Source organism: Triticum aestivum, chromosome 5D, assembly GCF_018294505.1.
Source record: "Triticum aestivum cultivar Chinese Spring chromosome 5D, IWGSC CS RefSeq v2.1, whole genome shotgun sequence".
Lineage (NCBI taxonomy): Eukaryota > Viridiplantae > Streptophyta > Magnoliopsida > Poales > Poaceae > Triticum > Triticum aestivum.
The window spans coordinates 491,180,641-491,196,833 of record NC_057808.1 but is presented as its reverse complement, the minus strand read 5'-3'; the positions used below and the strand labels follow the sequence as shown (position 1 = coordinate 491,196,833).

The 16,193-nt window shown below is 44.7% G+C and overlaps 4 protein-coding genes across 4 annotated transcripts; 1 reads left to right on the top strand and 3 right to left on the bottom strand.

The window, feature by feature from the left end:
• Positions 1-905: 905 nt before the first annotated feature.
• On the bottom strand, positions 906-2,210 carry LOC123120975 (uncharacterized). The gene is made up of 3 exons (XM_044540930.1): positions 2,196-2,210; positions 2,012-2,107; positions 906-1,842 (listed from the first exon to the last, which is right to left on the bottom strand). Exons 1-3 carry the CDS (start codon positions 2,208-2,210, stop codon positions 1,132-1,134), a joined length of 822 nt encoding a protein of 273 aa, XP_044396865.1. The 3' UTR covers positions 906-1,131.
• A 325-nt stretch (positions 2,211-2,535) lies between these two features.
• On the bottom strand, positions 2,536-9,238 carry LOC123123098 (zinc finger CCCH domain-containing protein 16). The gene is made up of 9 exons (XM_044543542.1): positions 8,849-9,238; positions 7,909-8,067; positions 7,671-7,805; positions 7,369-7,527; positions 6,209-6,301; positions 4,526-4,642; positions 4,266-4,340; positions 3,880-4,106; positions 2,536-3,799 (listed from the first exon to the last, which is right to left on the bottom strand). Exons 1-9 carry the CDS (start codon positions 9,176-9,178, stop codon positions 2,854-2,856), a joined length of 2,241 nt encoding a protein of 746 aa, XP_044399477.1. The 5' UTR covers positions 9,179-9,238; the 3' UTR covers positions 2,536-2,853.
• Positions 9,239-9,400: 162 nt separating this feature from the next.
• LOC123123099 (accelerated cell death 11) lies at positions 9,401-11,899 on the top strand. Its single transcript, XM_044543543.1, has 4 exons — positions 9,401-9,744; positions 10,621-10,793; positions 10,943-11,088; positions 11,453-11,899. The coding sequence occupies exons 1-4, from the start codon at positions 9,544-9,546 to the stop codon at positions 11,557-11,559; spliced, it is 627 nt and encodes a 208-aa protein (XP_044399478.1). The 5' UTR covers positions 9,401-9,543; the 3' UTR covers positions 11,560-11,899.
• A 676-nt stretch (positions 11,900-12,575) lies between these two features.
• On the bottom strand, positions 12,576-14,996 carry LOC123123100 (40S ribosomal protein S12). Its single transcript, XM_044543544.1, has 5 exons — positions 14,853-14,996; positions 14,701-14,748; positions 13,473-13,776; positions 12,979-13,044; positions 12,576-12,870 (listed from the first exon to the last, which is right to left on the bottom strand). Exons 2-5 carry the CDS (start codon positions 14,703-14,705, stop codon positions 12,811-12,813), a joined length of 435 nt encoding a protein of 144 aa, XP_044399479.1. The 5' UTR covers positions 14,706-14,748; positions 14,853-14,996; the 3' UTR covers positions 12,576-12,810.
• Between the last annotated feature and the right edge of the window lie 1,197 nt (positions 14,997-16,193).

Sequence of the window (16,193 nt, the reverse complement as noted above, 5' to 3'; positions counted from 1 at the left end):
GTGTTCCGGAGAAGTTTCGGATAAAACCGGAGTGCCGGAGGGTTATCGGAACCCCCGGAGGAACTAATGGGCCTCGATGGGCCTTAGTGGAGAGAGAGAGGGGCGGCAAGGGCAGGCCGCGCGCCCCCTCCCCCTTGAGTCCGAATTGGACTAGGAAGGGGGGGGCGCTCCACATTTGCAAATAAGGCCTTCCCTCATTCATCCTTTTCCAAGATTAATTGCATTTAATACAATGAATGTTGTTTTCAAATCATGTGATGTGTTGGATACACCATTGGAGTGCCGTTGGACGTTGGATATATGCGGCTGAATGGCTGAGACTGTTTGGATTCACTAAATTCGTGCTTCTATAAGTAATAATAGTAGTAGATAGATATATTTATTTTTTAGTTGGACGTCTTATCCGTATGTAATTATGCCTTGAATCTATATAGAGGTACAACTAATTCCGTCGAGCCTTGAATTCGTGAGATTTGATTGCTGCTCATATGGACCCTATGGATTGAACTTAATAAAGACATGACAACTGTCAAAACTGCGCCTACAAATACATGGAGGGGATACCTCCCCAAACTGAGTTCATATTTTAAAATTGACCACCACCGCTCACTGAGACCTTTTTATGTAAGTCTTCTGTGTCGTCAGTGTTCGTCGTTGTGTTTCTACTGTATGTACTATAGTCTTCAAGGGTGTGTTTGGTTTTTGCATCAATTTTGGTCTGATTGCATCGATGGCTCGGTTGAGCCAGTCTAAGCTAATGCGGACTCTAAACAATGTTCTACATTTTGTTAGGTTGCCCAAAAAACCCTGGTTGCATTATAGCTATTAAAAAGACTTATAATTAGGAACGGATGGAGTAGAGTGGAAGAGCCGATACAAGGACCAGAAGTATAATATGTAGAACCAACCCTCACAGCAACAATCACCCTAATACATGGATTGCACGTCAGTTAAGATCAGTGTACACATCACTGCACAGTCTAGGCCTAAGTTATACTACATGACAGAATACAGTACCATAAACTGCGGTACAACTAATCCAACAACTAAAACTAAAACACACCAAAAAATGAAACACACCAAAAAACTAAAACTAAAACTAATCCAACAACTAAAACTAATCCAACAGGCCTAAGTTATTTTCTTAACGCCACTTGCTTGCTTGACAACTCCCGGGCGAAATCTTTTTCGGCCTCTTCCCCGTGGAATAATCCAAGGAGAAGATGTAGCTGCTGCATCGTCCTTCTCCCCGTGAAAAGATGTCGCCGCTGGAATCGCCACCAATGTGTCTTCCTCATCATCATCATCATCGGTGACCTCTGCTTCATACGTGGCGTAGCCCATGATCTGGTACTCTCGCCTCATCTTCTCCCGCTCGGCCAAAAAGCTTTCCTTCATCTTCTCCAACTCGCCAACGAGTGACGGACAGCGTTTACCCAGAGACGGCCAAGCGGGCGGCAGCTGAAACGAAAGTATGTCATCCAGCTCCTCCTGGGGCACACGGAAAATCTTCTTCTTGGTCTTCTTGTTCCCCACATCCGTACCCTCCCCCTCTCCTCTTCGTGTGAGACGGATGTGATTTGCTAGCGCCTCTATTTCCATATTGACATCGGTGGCCTTCATCGAGCTGTTCAGGCTATGCATTGGCAAGAGATTGATGTGATTTGCTAGCGCGTCTGTTTCCATATTGACATCGGTGATCTTCATCGACATGAGGATGTGCACTGGCAAATGGCGTCCAGCGAAATTGACGTGATTTGGTAGAAGCTCAGGCGCCCCATATTTATGTGTGTATATGCTCCGGTGGAAGACAACACCCACGCTCCGAGTCGGCCTGTGGATCTGCACAGGAATCGGCCAGAGACTCAAATCGGTAGGTAGGGTAGATCTGCACCGAATTCGGATTCCAGAATGAACTCGGGCTTCAGGATTAGCCGGCCGGGCTCACCGAACCCCGTCCTCTCAAACGTACAGTATCTACAGAGGAATCGAAGAGATAGAAGGCACGCACAGTACGTATCAGCGCAGTCGCCGCCGGCGCCGATCTGCTTTCTCCCCCTTCGTTTGTTTTCGCCAAGGCTGGCCCCGATGGGTGGCGTTTGTTATGCTTTTTTTTTTTTTGAAGTGATTTGTTATACAGTTTTTTTTTTAGGCAGGTAGGGTTTTTTTTTTTGAGAGAACACAGGTAGGTATGCCACGCCACCGGCCATGCAGAAATTGGGCTGTGGAATCCCAAAGGCGTAGCGAACACACAGTAGCTCAAAGCCACGCAGCCCAGCTAGTAGCTAGCGGGCTAAAGTGCCAGGCTCGTGTTTGGAATAAAGTGCAATGGAAGTATTTCTCAAAAAACCCTTAAAAAAAGTATTTCTCAAAAAAAAAAGTGCAATGGAAGTTTCTCAAATTCTTGTGAAAAGGTAACTTGCGGAGAAGGAAGCTACTGACTGATAAGTTCCATTCATGTTGGTCTGGTGACAGGGCGCTCCTGAAAGCGAGCGAGCGAAGCCTTCCTGGAGCTTCCCCCTTCCCTCACCGAAGTGCAATGGAACAAATCCTTTTCATTCAATAGCAAGTGTGATGATGAGCATAAAGTCGGTGGAATTCCAGGGCTGGACCAAGGGTGAGATGTAAACAACTCTAAATTAGCAAAATTATTACAAGCCTTCTGCTTTGCAAGAAATCTCTATCCGGAAAAAGAACCTCATCGGCAAAGAGGAGAAGACAATAAAAGGAGAAGAAAGCAAGGCTGGCAAGGACTACTGCATGAGCTAGTGGCATCTATACCACATTTTCTTTTAACGTCCAAAAACCGAAGTCGCCAGTCTAGTGACCAAATGATCAGATATTTCAGCTGCATCATGAATCATGACCACGGCGACCCTTCCTCCGCCTGTGCAATGAGAGATCCTCCTCACTGCTTCTTGATCGACTCCTCCACGCATGCGAGCTCAAATCCCTAATGTTACTAGAGTCCGAGGGGCCATCATCGCTGTCGCTATTCTTCCTGATTTCACTGTGATGCTTCTTCCTCTTCCTACTGCTCTTGTCATCCTTCGCTCTTGACCTAGCAGACCTGCTGCTGGACCTTTGATAATGATCATCCTCATCAGGAGGAGCATTATCATTCCTTCCACCTTTACCAACTCCACTGCTTGACCTCAGGAATTGAGCTTCTGCATCTGAATCAACATCACTATTTGTTGCTAGCCATCTATCATCGGGGTCATCACAACGATCACTGTGCTTTCCAGATTTGCCTCTTCCACTAACTTTCTCGCCATAAGAGTCATCTTCAACGTAATGTCTCGAGCTACTTTTGGCAATGTGCGCTTTCCCCGATGATTTGTCCGCAGTGGAGTAGCCCCTTTCAAGATTGGGATCATCCGAGGATTGCCTGTTGGTGGACTTGCTGCCTGAAGGACTTCTGCTCGTGCCTGCATCAGCAAATTCTGAAGGCCAATCAGAACATCCAGACTCCAGACTTTCGCGCCGTTCAGATCTGTGCTTCCTGGACTTGGTTTTACCATTGTATCCACGTGCTCCATCGCCATGGCCGTCTCTATGTTTCTCTTCATGCTTATGTGCTTGGGACACTCTTTCATTTTCCATGGGCGAACAGTATCTGCCAGTATCATCTTCAATCTCTTGGCCTCGTTGCTCATTTGCTGCAGATGCTTCTCTTCTATGTCGAGTATGCCCATGTTTCATGATATGGTTGCTCTGCTCTTGCTTCGAATGTGAAAAAACTCTTGATGAATGCCGTTTATGTGCACCTCCATCCCCATGTCTACTTGAAATATACCTACAGAATCCTCTCATTTTAGACTTCAGTATAATAAAAACTGTATATAGATTAAATGACTAAAATAATTGAACATGTACCTGTCATCAGAACTTCTGAGTCTCTTCCTATCTGAACTGTGTAACCGTTCAAAATCTGGGGTATCACTCGCCTTGTCAAAAATAGCATCATCTGAGGGACCAAACAGAGCAGCCATCTTCCGAGTCCAGTATTTAGGTGGAGGATTGTCCCAATCAGCCCACTCATAATCTCCACCAGGGTTACGAAAGCAATGGATGAAATTACAAGCAACTCCATGTGAACATGTCTGTTAAACAAGAGAGATGAAACAGAGCACATAGATGGTATTAATCATTTAGCCATTTTCAAACTAAAATACTGCTCACAAATATGAATGATGTTAATATGCTTCGTACATGTCAAATAAAACAAAGAATTCAGGTGACAGCGTGTAAACTTAAGATACCTTGAATCTTGACCTCATGTACTCACCACAGATCGCTGACTTCCATTTCGTCAAAGCAACAAACTCACATGTTATCTGAAGAGCAGGAAAAAATATTCAAGGTAAGCTTATACAAGAGAAAAACCAGGAACATGTTATGGAAACTCAGCATAACATCTAAGGTGAAGGATTCTCTGAGATGTAAGAAAGCATTCACAAGAATACTCTAGCAGTGTGCTCACATAACTCACAGTACTTGAGGAATAAAATTAAGTAATCACCTGCTTCCCGGCAAAATATCGACCATTCATGCTGTTGTAGGCAAGAAGAGCTGAATCCAAGGCTTTATAATGCACATAGACATTTCCTCGAAGATGGAATGATCCATTTCTACAAACCTGAAATAATATCTGGAATTATTTCTATGGAAAAAATGTTATGCAGAAGCCAAATTTCAGCATAACAGATAACATGAGAAGACTAGAAAAATAAAGAGAATCTTTAATTAGTTAATTGTTCAGCTGTAGATTAAATGCTTAGGCCAAGTCGCATAACCTGAGAAAACTCATGCTGCATACCAGGGCCAACTCTGACCGGGATTTAGAAAATCACCATGTCATTTAGTTTAAATTTAAAATTCAAATTTAAATACAGTTTTGCTAAAGCACATCTAGATGTGCCATAAGTATTGCACATCTAAGTCCTATGTCATTGATCTTACGTTGAGATTCGTGTGGATATTTTCTTTTTCTTTTTTCTTTTGCTCTCTATGCTTGATTCACTCACTTAGATGTGCAATAACTATAGCACATCTAGATGTGCCCTAGACACACCCATTTAAATATAGATTTCTGCTTAGTGTTGCGCGCAATGGAACCACTGATGAATGGTGATAGCACTTTTGGTAACCATTTCGGATCAAATATGTGTACTAATTCAAGCTAACAAACCACCCAGTTGTTTTTCAATTAATAGAAATCCAGCACAGACCTAGGTACGAGGTTCCTTTTCTTTCTGCATTTAGTTTTTAAATATTGGTGTGTAGTCCACGAGACATTAGGTGGGTGGCATATTGAACTGGAGGTGAGGTTAGAATGCTTATGCAAGTCCGCATTTGAGAAGTCCCTAGGGTATAGCATGTGTAACAAAGTGAAGTCGCAATGAACAACTACAGTGAACAAGCTAGATACCTACAGAACAACACAATACCTTGAGTAGATTATTAGAGAGCCGGCCTGATAATACTATTGTATGAATCAGCCATAATCAATCATATCTATATCTATACTTGTAAGAGTAGAAGAGGCAATGCTTCTTGTGCTGAGTTGGGGTACGAACTGAGTACATATGAATATTAGAGTGAAGGTGAAGGCGTTTGAGATATGGGACCGACATGAATTAAGGTGAAACTGTTTGTCCTGATTGACTCACAGCGATGTTGGTTACTTTCAGTCTAAACCGTGCATATATCATATTAATAGCTGGCAGAATTAGTCTCCTAATCACCAATACTAATAACCTCTTAATTGCATGCTTACGGCTCATGATTTAACCATGCATGCTTATGGTTCACGATTTAACATATGTTTAATCTCCGGGATATTTTCATTTGAGTGGTTTACTGGAGAAGAAATAAATTTAATGATGCGTACACTTAGGTCTTATAAATATTGATTTCCACAATGTTAGTACACTTCACAAGTTCATATGGAATGTATATTATGGGAACACATGCATTGGACGTGCATGATCGATAGTTGTAGCAAACACATCACAGTAACACAAACATTCTTGAATTAGGCCACTGACCCCATTAAGTAAGAACAAATTATCATCCTTGGAGACTAATAACCAACTAACCTAACCCTGGAAAGTTAGTGATAAAGTACTATTCTTGCAACAGACAAAGAGATGCTGCCAGAGGGAAAGTCAAGTAGTCTCGGTAGGGAAGGAAGAAAAAGAACCTTGAAGTTAACAAGTTCACCAAATTTCAGAAATTCTGTGTGCACGTCTTCATAAAATTCTTCATAGCTCTGTTCAATCTCTTCGTCTGTAAACTGGAGGATGTTATAAAAAAATCTTATTAGCTATGGATCAAATCAACCATTCAACTGTAACTTCCATGACCTATGAAGTAAACACGAGAGAAGACACAAAGGGAGAAACAGATAATTAAAACTAGAAAACACAAAAGTAATACTAAGGGCCTACTTAAGCAATAGTTTACCATCAAAAGGTATTTTGTATACTAAAGGGGTTAAAAACACATTCACCTGTCACCTAATGATCATCAACACGTCCAATAAAAGAACATCTCACAAGTACTATTGGACTGTCAAGGAGCTGCTTCATCAATAATTCTCAAGACATGTTGTAAACTTTAAATATTGGAGATATTTCCTTTTCAAAAGTTAAAACATAGCAAATCTCAGCAACACCAGCAACATGAAAATTTAGGATACGGTAGCAGATGAAAGTTCAGGGCATCTCCAATCAAATGAAACCAACTGGGTGGTTGGTCACTGCTTGCCTCGAGAGGGAATTCTTGGAGAATGCATCAATGAACATGCATTATGTCACAGGTCTGAGAGTAGCCAGAAGATCAAGCAAAACTTCTAAAGAGCAACAGGCATATTTTAACACTTGGAAGAGAACTTACAAAAGAATTAAAGTAACCAATTATTTCTACCTATGGTTGTTCATTGTACAGCACAAAGTTTAAGCTTAATCCATTTGGCTCATCTAAAAAATCACAGTAACCAAGGAGGACCTAATTAAGTGATGGACCATGTATTAATGCAGCATGCATGGTCACTCCTCCATGCATTGGTTAATCCCACATTGAGAACCAAAATTAGACAGAAATTAATGTGACTGTACTTAATATTTGCCTATTCCTAAAGCAAGGGGCCTTCCAAAACTGACAATTCAGATTTTGTGAGATGAGCCTAACAAACCTAAAGGGGGGAATATAATCTTAAAACAGTGAGTAGGTCGGGAATAAGTATTGTAGTGAGTATAAACTGTCCATGAAAGTGAAGGTGAACAATACTAAAAAGTTGTGCCAAAACACGGAATAGTTCAGGATACCAATTTGTTTGCAAGGGATTGTCCTCTAACAAACCTCAAGCCCTTCATCTTGTTCCAAAACAAGGCCCGGACCATTATACATGTTTTTCATGAGCAATGTGCATGATTTGTCAGGGTAGAAATGAACTCTGCTGCAGCGAACTCCAAAGCGGCAAGCTGCTGTCTTGAGGTAAAATGGGCAATGGGCCTTATCCTACAGAGAAAATAAACAGAGTCGTCACATTGGTGCAAATATAGGAAAATGTGTTGATTAGATATTGGGATTTCGTCTTCCTATATTTTGCAATAGAACTACATCCTTCCCTGTCCAGCTGAAAAGAGAACCATGGAGTATACCTGTTCAGTTCCGAAATTTGGAGTCTCTTGAGCAACTTTCTCAAGTAGTTCTCGAGCAGACAAGGAAGGTTCTCTCCTCTGAGAAGCAACAGCTACAGACTGAGGTGGCAGCGGATTTGATGTAGGTCTCTCTTCCTGCAAGACATTGGACATGCCCTTTTCAGATGGTAAGTCAAAAACTGGATCCTTGAGCAACAGTAAAGAGACAACAAAATTTTATCACAAACAGAAGCTTGACCTCTTGACTTAGTGGTTTATCCTCTGTCTTCTTTGGTATTTTGATCTTTTTCTTCTTCACAATGATCTCGTTTCCTTGCCATATGATCTCCGCTGGTCCATCTTCAACATACTCCCATTCCCCATCGTCTTCTGTCTCGTCTCTGTGGTCATCGTTATACTGAAATAGCCCAAGAAACAACAATAATCAGGACCCATTAGAACGTAACGTATTTTCAAACATTCCAGCAGCTAGTAAAACATTTTCGATGAAAACCACACAACACATGCATTGAGCTATCAAACAACATGCATATATGATGTATCAAGAAGATCAGAATAAATATATCCAAATGGACAATCAGAATCTGTGAAGTCATGTGCCATGGACCAAGCCCGAGTGTCCTTGAACAATGAGCTACCAAGGAGCGGAAACTGAAATGGGGTAATGTGAACAGCATCATGCATAAGCATATAAGTATAACTCAAGTCCGGGGCATCCAAATGGGCTCAAACAGATGGCAAGGACAATGTTCTTCCTTTTCATCAATGCTTGGATTTCCCCCCTAAACTTTGCTTCTTCTTGTTCTTCCTGATTATCCTCTTTGGCTTCTTATTATCAATCATATTCCGATCATCTCCAACAACACTGGTATAATTTGTATTATGCTATTGTTATGTGGCAGCTCGCATCAAGGGCAGCCAATACCAACATATGCTATTGTTATGTGGCAGCTCGCATCGAGGGCAGCCAATACCAACATCCTACAAGTGCTGTTCATGTCAGTTAGACAACATACACCTCAAACCGTCCCATTGTTCTGCAGATTATGCTATAATTAGGAAATCAGGTGTGCAGGTTCATCGACAATATAGAAACGGAGTAGGTATCTATTCTACGTAAAAAACTCTATGTTCAGTTGAAGGAGCCAGGGCACTGGGGTAAGTGAGAAGCAGGAGACCTTGTCGCGTGTGGAAGCCTCGGCGGCCCTCGCCTCTTCTTCCGCAGCCGCCGCGGCTGCCTCCTCGGCGGCACGCTCGGCGGCCTTCTCAAGCCAGCGGCGCTCGGCGTCCTCGAAGGCGCGGCGCGCGCGGTCGGACGCGGCGGCCTCGGCCTCCTCGAGCTCCCGGAGGCGGCGCCCCTCCTCCGGGTCGGCGGCGAGCGCCTCTGCTGCGGCCCGCGCGGCCGCCGCCGCCTCCCTGCGCGCGCGCCGTCGGCGCTCCTTCTTCCGCTCCTTCCGCCTCTCGCTCCTCGTCGACGCCGCCGGGAGATCACCGGCCGCCGTGGACATGGACGCTCGGATGGAAGCTCCTCGATCCGCCCCTTCGGCCTCTCGGCTTTTCTTTAGGGCTTTCTCTATCGAACAAGGCCCAGCTTAACTTAGAAAGAAGAAATTAAGCTAGAAGCCCAAAAAAACATGCTTACGCTTCATGGGCCTGCTACCGTTCCCACTTTCAGGCCCATCACAGGACCGACCCCAACCTCGCCATCATCGCCGTCGCCCTCTTCAGTCTTCACACAGCAACGCGTATACAACCACCGAAAGCACAAGGCATCAGCCCAGACGCCGACGCCGCCCAACCCAAGCTCTCGAACTCGAAGCGCCCACCCTCTCTGACCGCGGCGCCGGCGGCGAGCCGCGGCGGAGGCCGGCCGATGGGGTCCAACGAGGCGGACAAGCCGCTGCGGCGGATCGGCGCGTCGTTCGAGCAGCTCGCGGCCGTCGCGAAGCAGCAGCAGCCGCAGCAGCCCGCGATGGCGGCGGGGGACTTCTCGCGCGCCTGCTCCAACGTCTCCGTCCTCTTCGGCTGCCTCGGCATCGCCTTCAAGTTCGCCGAGATGGACTACGTCGCCAAGGCAAGCGCCCCCTCTCCTCCCCCGCTACCTGCTCTAGCTCGCGTCTCGCGATTCCTCCCCCGGTTGCTGCTTAGGGCGAGTCGGCTGTTCGGTATGCTACTTCGGTGTGCTTGTATGTGGTGAAATTTCTGGTGATTCCGAGGACATTTCGGGGTGAAATGACCTCAAAATTCTCAAACCGGATGGAGTTGGTGAGTTCTGTTTTGAGTTTATTTTTGATTGGTATACGCTGCATAGCTGTGCGTCATCCACGTGGGAAGGTAATTGTGTTGGTCCACTTTAGTTTGAGGCTAGGAGGTTTGGGGTGAAATGATCTGTCGAATTCCGAGCTAGATCAGGCAGCAATAGTTGGGTGTTTCATCGGGATCGGACTGTCTAATTCTGCTACTGTGTCTGTGTGCTATGCTTGTTGCGGTGTATGCTTCAGGTGTAGAAAATCCTACCCACTTCTGCACTTGAGTTAGTATATACTACTGCTTTAATTGTATACATCTCTGTTTTAAGGTAATTGTGGTGATCCCCTAGGCTTGTATAAGGCTACGAGGTTAGGCAGAGATGGTCTAAATTGATTTGCAACCTGATCAAGCCAGGAATTATTGTGTGCGCATAAGGATCAGATTATCTATTTCAGCTGGTATTGTGATATGCTTGTTCTGGTGTATGCTTAAGTTGTTGGAAGTTCCAGCATACTCTGCACTTATTTTAGTACTACTGCTTAGCAAACCAAGTGTGCAACCATTTCCGATTTCACATGTTATCTTGTTACAGAAACCTCATATACTCATGCGTGCTTATTACCTAGTTAATTGTAGCATCCCCTTTTCAAGGCTTTTGTTTGGTGATCTTGTCTGGTTACTTCGCCTTACGTGGTTGCAGGTTAATGATTTACTGGAGGCATCCAAGACGATTTCAACATTGCCCTCCATGGTTGAGCTTGACATTCAGAAGGGCACTGTCAGGCAGGCGGGGAGCCATACGAGGAATCTACTGAGGGTTAAGCGTGGGATTGATATGGTGAAAGTTCTGTTTGAGCAGATATTGGTCACAGAGTAAGTTCAAGCTGCAAACGGGATAGTGCTGTCACTTATATTATGTTGTGATAAAAAAATTATATTATGTTGTCAACACTTTAGTTTGCTACTCTTAGATGTCTGTTGAGTAAATGTTATCTGAATGCTCACATTCTCTTCTGTTTCAGAGGCAACTCCCTGAAGGACGCAGCGTCGAAGGCTTATGCTCAGGTGTTTGCTCCTCACCATGGCTGGGCCATAAGGAAAGCAGTTGGTGCTGGAATGTATGCCCTCCCTTCCAAGTCGCAGCTCTTGAAGAAACTGAATGAAGATGGTGAGTGTGTTCTGATCTCCAGAACACCGATTTATCTCTCCTGTAGTTTACACATGTTATTACTCTGAACTTCCATGCCAAGCAAGCAACTCGCAAAATTAGCTGACATGATCTGTTCACATTGCTTTTTGGTTGCCTTAGAAAGCATTGATCTAGTTATTTATTTGTATAGTTGTTTGCTTGCATTAGAGCAGGTCATATGCAAGTCCATATACAATTATATGTTGCGCATAAGTTGATCAGGTTGCATGAGGAGAAAATGATTGGGACAAAATATGTCAAAAACACAATAGGTTATCTTAGCTTCTTTGTCTTGGTGTCACTTGATTCTGATCTCGGGTCACTGCCTCTTTTAACCTCGCAGAAAATTCGGCAAGGGCTCAAATGCAGAGTTTCGTCAGGTCGTCTGGACCAGTAATTCTCTACGTCGAAGACCTCTTCACCTCCAAGAATTTAGGGCTAGACTGGTGAGCAAAGCCTATACAAAGAGACTTCCAATGTACTAATGCAACTAGATGGTGTGCTGTGACCTCAAACAACTGTAGCTGGTTTTGGTGTTTGAGTTCGAGAGTTCAGAGTTGTGACCTAAATTCAATAAGCTGTGCTGCTACCGTGGAGGTTCTTGACGGGGTGGATACGGGAGCCGTTGTTACAAACCTGAAATTCCAGCTTATCTGTAAGCTGTTAAACTGGAATGCTACCCTGCAATGTATGATGTAACAACATGAAATTCCAGCTTATCTCTAAGCTGTTAAACTGGAATGCTACCTGCAATGTACTATGATGCATGCCATATGCATCTTTGAGAATAGTCTGATCGGAACAACTGCCAAGGCTTGATTAATGAACCTACAAAATCCCTCGAATTGGATCTGACTAAATCCGGGTATTGTGGCATTCCCTCGTTTCCATTCCGGAGCATCTTAATCATAAGTTTCCTGTTTATCAAAGAAAAATTCCATTATCAGCTCATTCTTCATCAATCCCTATGGATCGATCTAGCAATCATGGAATTCGTTATGCTATAAGGTACCAATTCAGCAAGGTATAAAACCACATCTACAGTGGGAGTCCCTATCTACTTTCGATTCCCTTCTTACTGGCTTTGCCGGTACATCATATTGATTTGACACTTCCTTACTGGCTTTGCCAGTACATCATATTGATTTGACACTTCCTTATGCTTTCTTTCAAGCATTGCTTCCAGGACAACGTTGAGTATTCGTGTTTTCTGCTTCATGTGAGTGCACGGCCATGCATTTCCTGCTTCACCTGGGTGGGATAAACCACAATGCTCTAAATACATCAAATTCATCTTCCCAGGGTAATTTATCTTTCGCTAATTCGCAAATGGGTGCTGCCTACTATCAACCCGGTACAACAGACGGTGTAATAATTCATCAAAGAGTGGTTATGCAGATCATTCAGTGAACATCGCTCGTGGAGTAATTTCGTTCATCAAACTTAGCCGTAAACACAACACCTCATGCAAACTCAAAATCAACACACTCATATTTAATATAGAGATAGCACCGACAACATGGAAACTGGAAGATCTGTATCTCTGACAATCAAGCCATGATGTCCCAGCACCAGAAACGAAACTCTGATTCGACAAAACCGCACAAGATAATTTTCTTAGGCTAACAAGTTTCAGACATGGAACACAATCATAACGAAGCTACTAGCATCCTGCAGAATCCGGAAACTGGAAGGCTGTCCCTAGTGCGACTTGACGTATTCCTGCACGATGTGAAGACCCTCCGAATCTTCGCCGTAGTCCTGGTTAGAGGGGAAAGAACGGCCAAAAGTTAGATTAGGATTAGATTCTTCTTTGCACTAAAATAGAACAGGATTCTTCTTTCACGACAATCAGAATGGAATCCTTACCTTCACGACGACACATGAGCAGCCCACCACCTTTCTTGCCTTGCCCTCAGAGTCAATCTTGCAAAGCTGCATCAAATATAGGATATGGAATTTGTCAGCAAGTCGTTCCAGCTTCCATACAAGGTTTTTTGCAAACTAAGAAGAACCATCATACTGCATGCCCAACTTTAAGCTACAAGCTAAGCAACAAACTAGGAAAACAGCTACTCCCTCTGTTCCTAAATAGAAGTCTTTTTAGAGATTAAAGGCTTATATTTAGGAACGGAGGGAGTAGCAAATGACCAGACATAAGCTTTGACCATTAATAACATGAGACCAAGTATACCTAGTGGAAATCAAGTAGATGTAACAGACCACATGTTCATTGAGGTAAATATTGAATTAATGCAAATTTCACTATGCAAATGAACATGACATGTGTATATGAAGATAAATATGAGGTGAAATTTGGGAGAAATGTAAATATTACTAAGCAGATGAACAAGAATACTAACCCCAGCCCACTCGCCAAGAGTTTTGGCACTAGGCACAGTGACCAAGTGAACGTTGTGCTCAGCACACAGTGCCTTCACCAGCTTCACGTAATCAGGCTGGTCGCAGTCCTCAGCAAGCACACAGATCTGAGCAGCATGCTTCTCAATCGCTTTCGCAGCTTCACGAAGTCCCTTGACAAGGCCGTCATGAGCGCTTGACTTCTTCATCACAAGCTGCAGAGCAGTCATCAAGTCCATGGGCTCTCCAAGAACTGGGGTAGGGGCCGCAACCGGAGCGGCAACCTCAACTGGGGCATTCTCCTCCCTGATCAACATAAAGGAAAGACTAAGTCGACAGAAAAAACAAACCAGCACATGCATTTGCATCACACAGTGAATTGATAGTTCTTCGAGAGCAAGGCATCACATAAAGACCAAATGGCCTTCTCAGGATTAGTTTTGAACACAACATCCTCTATGTACAGCTATCTTTCTACATTACACATTGTTATACTGCCCAGACGGCAATGCATCACATAATGACCAAATGACCACTTCATGATAAAACATGCACACATGCTATAGTTACCTATATTACATATTACATTACTCATACAGTAAGATAACGATCAAATCTACGACAGGAAAAAGGTAGTTAGTATAGCATCCTCTATCCGGTTGTGTTCCTACAAGGACAATATTGGTTACACTACAGCTATAAAATGCAACCTTGCATGAAAATGTTACATAAGATCTGCAAGACTGCAATCAGAACAGACCATTTCAACTCAAAGCAAGCACAGTAATCACTATATCAGCATCGGTTGATCCTGACCGGGTACTTTGCATGACAGATACAACCTCTCAACCCACTTAAAAGTTAAAACCACAGGTGACATGTTCGCAATTTCTTCTCTAAATTAGATCAACTAAGCTACACGAGATCGACCAAAACCAACTAGACAGGATCTATCAAACATGGACACCTAGAGCAGTGAGGCAGTGACACGGAATCGATCAAACAGGAACATGCCGCCTTCAACAACATCACTTGCTATGTCAAAGACAGCTTCTCCACAACAGCAGCACATTCCTCCGAGGTAAGGCAACAAGTAGCACGAACAACCATGCGCCGAGTAACCGCAGAGTCTACTACACGGCCAACAGTTCGCCGGACCAGACAAATACACGGCGCTGCAGCCGGATTACGCGGCCACAAACCCCTACAGATTTGGATGGGGGGACTTACGCCATGTCTCGAGCTCCGAAGACCGAACCGAACCTCGCGCGCGTAGATCTGCAACAGGGAGAGGAGATTCGAGGATTAGCGAGACGGCGGACGGAGGAAGATAAGAGATGCGGAGGCTGGGAGGAGAAGAGGGGCTCAGCGCCGCCACCCACCTGTTGGGGGCGGAGGGACTCGGCGCTCCTGGGAGGCAGGCTAGGGTTTCGTCTGGGGTTTGGGGAGGAGGGCGGAGGCCGACGGGTCGCGGCTTTTGTTGTCGCTCGGCGGGGCCTGCCGGCGGGCCGCGCGAATGTAGAGGTGCGTTGGGCCAGTGGGTGTTGGGCCATTTCTACGAAAAGCCTTGTTTTAGACCCGTGAGAAGCCTCATCTCTGCTTATTCTTTTCTCTCTCTCTGGTTCTTTTGCGACGTGATCCTCGTTTTATTATTTGTATATAAAAATGAAAAAATATGGGAGGCCTGTCCGCCCCACGTGTGGCGGTTTCGTTTTTGTTCTCCCTCTCTAGGCGACTTCGAGGGCGACCTAGGGTTTCCCTGCCGCCTTCGTCCCGTTTTGATCACCCTCTTTTCCATCCAATCACCAATTCCCACGCAAAGGCTTTCGTGAGTGCTAGGGCTCGCGATCTTAAAACACTGTTTTCCCTAGTGTCAGTTCCAAGGTGTGAAGGAGGCGATGGAGAAGGTGGAAGGGCTTCTGCGTAACCTGAAGCTGTCTGACAAGGAGAGAAAGAGCATCAAGATTGGTTGGACTGGATCTGGGAAGGAGGGGGTTGTGGAGCCGCAAGCCCTAGCAAAGCTACTGTCGGAGAAACCAGTGTTCGAGGAGGCGATGGCGGAGACACTGGGCAGGATCTGGTGCCCTATCAGGGGGGAGGATTGTAAGGAAGTTGGGGAGAATACTTTTTTGTTCACGTTTGGGCAAGAATCGGGTAAGAGGATGGCGGTGGAGGGAGGTCCATGGGAATTTGGCAACGATCTTCTTGTGTTTGAAGATTTTGATGCGAGCAAGCGGCTGGAAGATTATGCTTTTGAGACCATCCCAATCTGGGTTCGTGTGATGAGACTACCGCTAGGACTGATGTGTAGAGATGCAGGTGAAAAAATTGGTGCGGAGATTGGTGAGGTCTAGGAAGTGGATGCATGGGATGATGGAAAAGCGGTGGGCAAATTTCTCAGGATAAAGGTTAGGATGAACATCAAAGTTCCTCTCATGCGGGGTTTCATATTGGATGATGGACAGGAGGATACAGGTGGCAGTGACGTTAGAGAACATAGAGTGACGATGGAAGAGGAGGAGAAGAATTGGTGCCCGTTTGAGTACGAGTACCTTCCTGATTTTTGCTATACCTGTGGGATCATCAGTCATGTGGACAAGGTGTGCGGCATAAAACTGAAGAAGGGAGAAAGACAACAGTTTGGCTCGTGGCTGCGAGCGTTCATGCCAAAGCGGGGGTATGTAGAAGGAAGGAATAAGTGGGGAGATAGCCGGTCAAGCTCG

Bases quoted from the DNA above. Each gene is read 5' to 3' on its own strand.
- LOC123120975 (XM_044540930.1), bottom strand. The intron at 1,843-2,011 runs GTGCGTGCCTTC...ATTCCTGTGCAG, and splicing joins CGACTGCGCTGATACGTACT to ATCCACAGGCCGACTCGGAG.
- LOC123123098 (XM_044543542.1), bottom strand. From the start codon at position 9,178: ATGTCCACGGCGGCCGGTGATCTCCCGGCGGCGTCGACGAGGAGCGAG. The intron at 8,068-8,848 runs GTCTCCTGCTTC...GGGCTATTTCAG, and splicing joins AGGCTTCCACACGCGACAAG to TATAACGATGACCACAGAGA. The intron at 4,643-6,208 runs GTTCTTTTTCTT...ATATTATTTCAG, and splicing joins GTGAACTTGTTAACTTCAAG to GTTTGTAGAAATGGATCATT.
- LOC123123099 (XM_044543543.1), top strand. From the start codon at position 9,544: ATGGGGTCCAACGAGGCGGACAAGCCGCTGCGGCGGATCGGCGCGTCG. The intron at 9,745-10,620 runs GCAAGCGCCCCC...ACGTGGTTGCAG, and splicing joins AGATGGACTACGTCGCCAAG to GTTAATGATTTACTGGAGGC. The intron at 11,089-11,452 runs GTGAGTGTGTTC...TTAACCTCGCAG, and splicing joins GAAGAAACTGAATGAAGATG to AAAATTCGGCAAGGGCTCAA.
- LOC123123100 (XM_044543544.1), bottom strand. The intron at 13,045-13,472 runs GTTAGTATTCTT...TATTTGATGCAG, and splicing joins CTCTTGGCGAGTGGGCTGGG to CTTTGCAAGATTGACTCTGA. The intron at 12,871-12,978 runs GTAAGGATTCCA...CCCTCTAACCAG, and splicing joins GCTCATGTGTCGTCGTGAAG to GACTACGGCGAAGATTCGGA.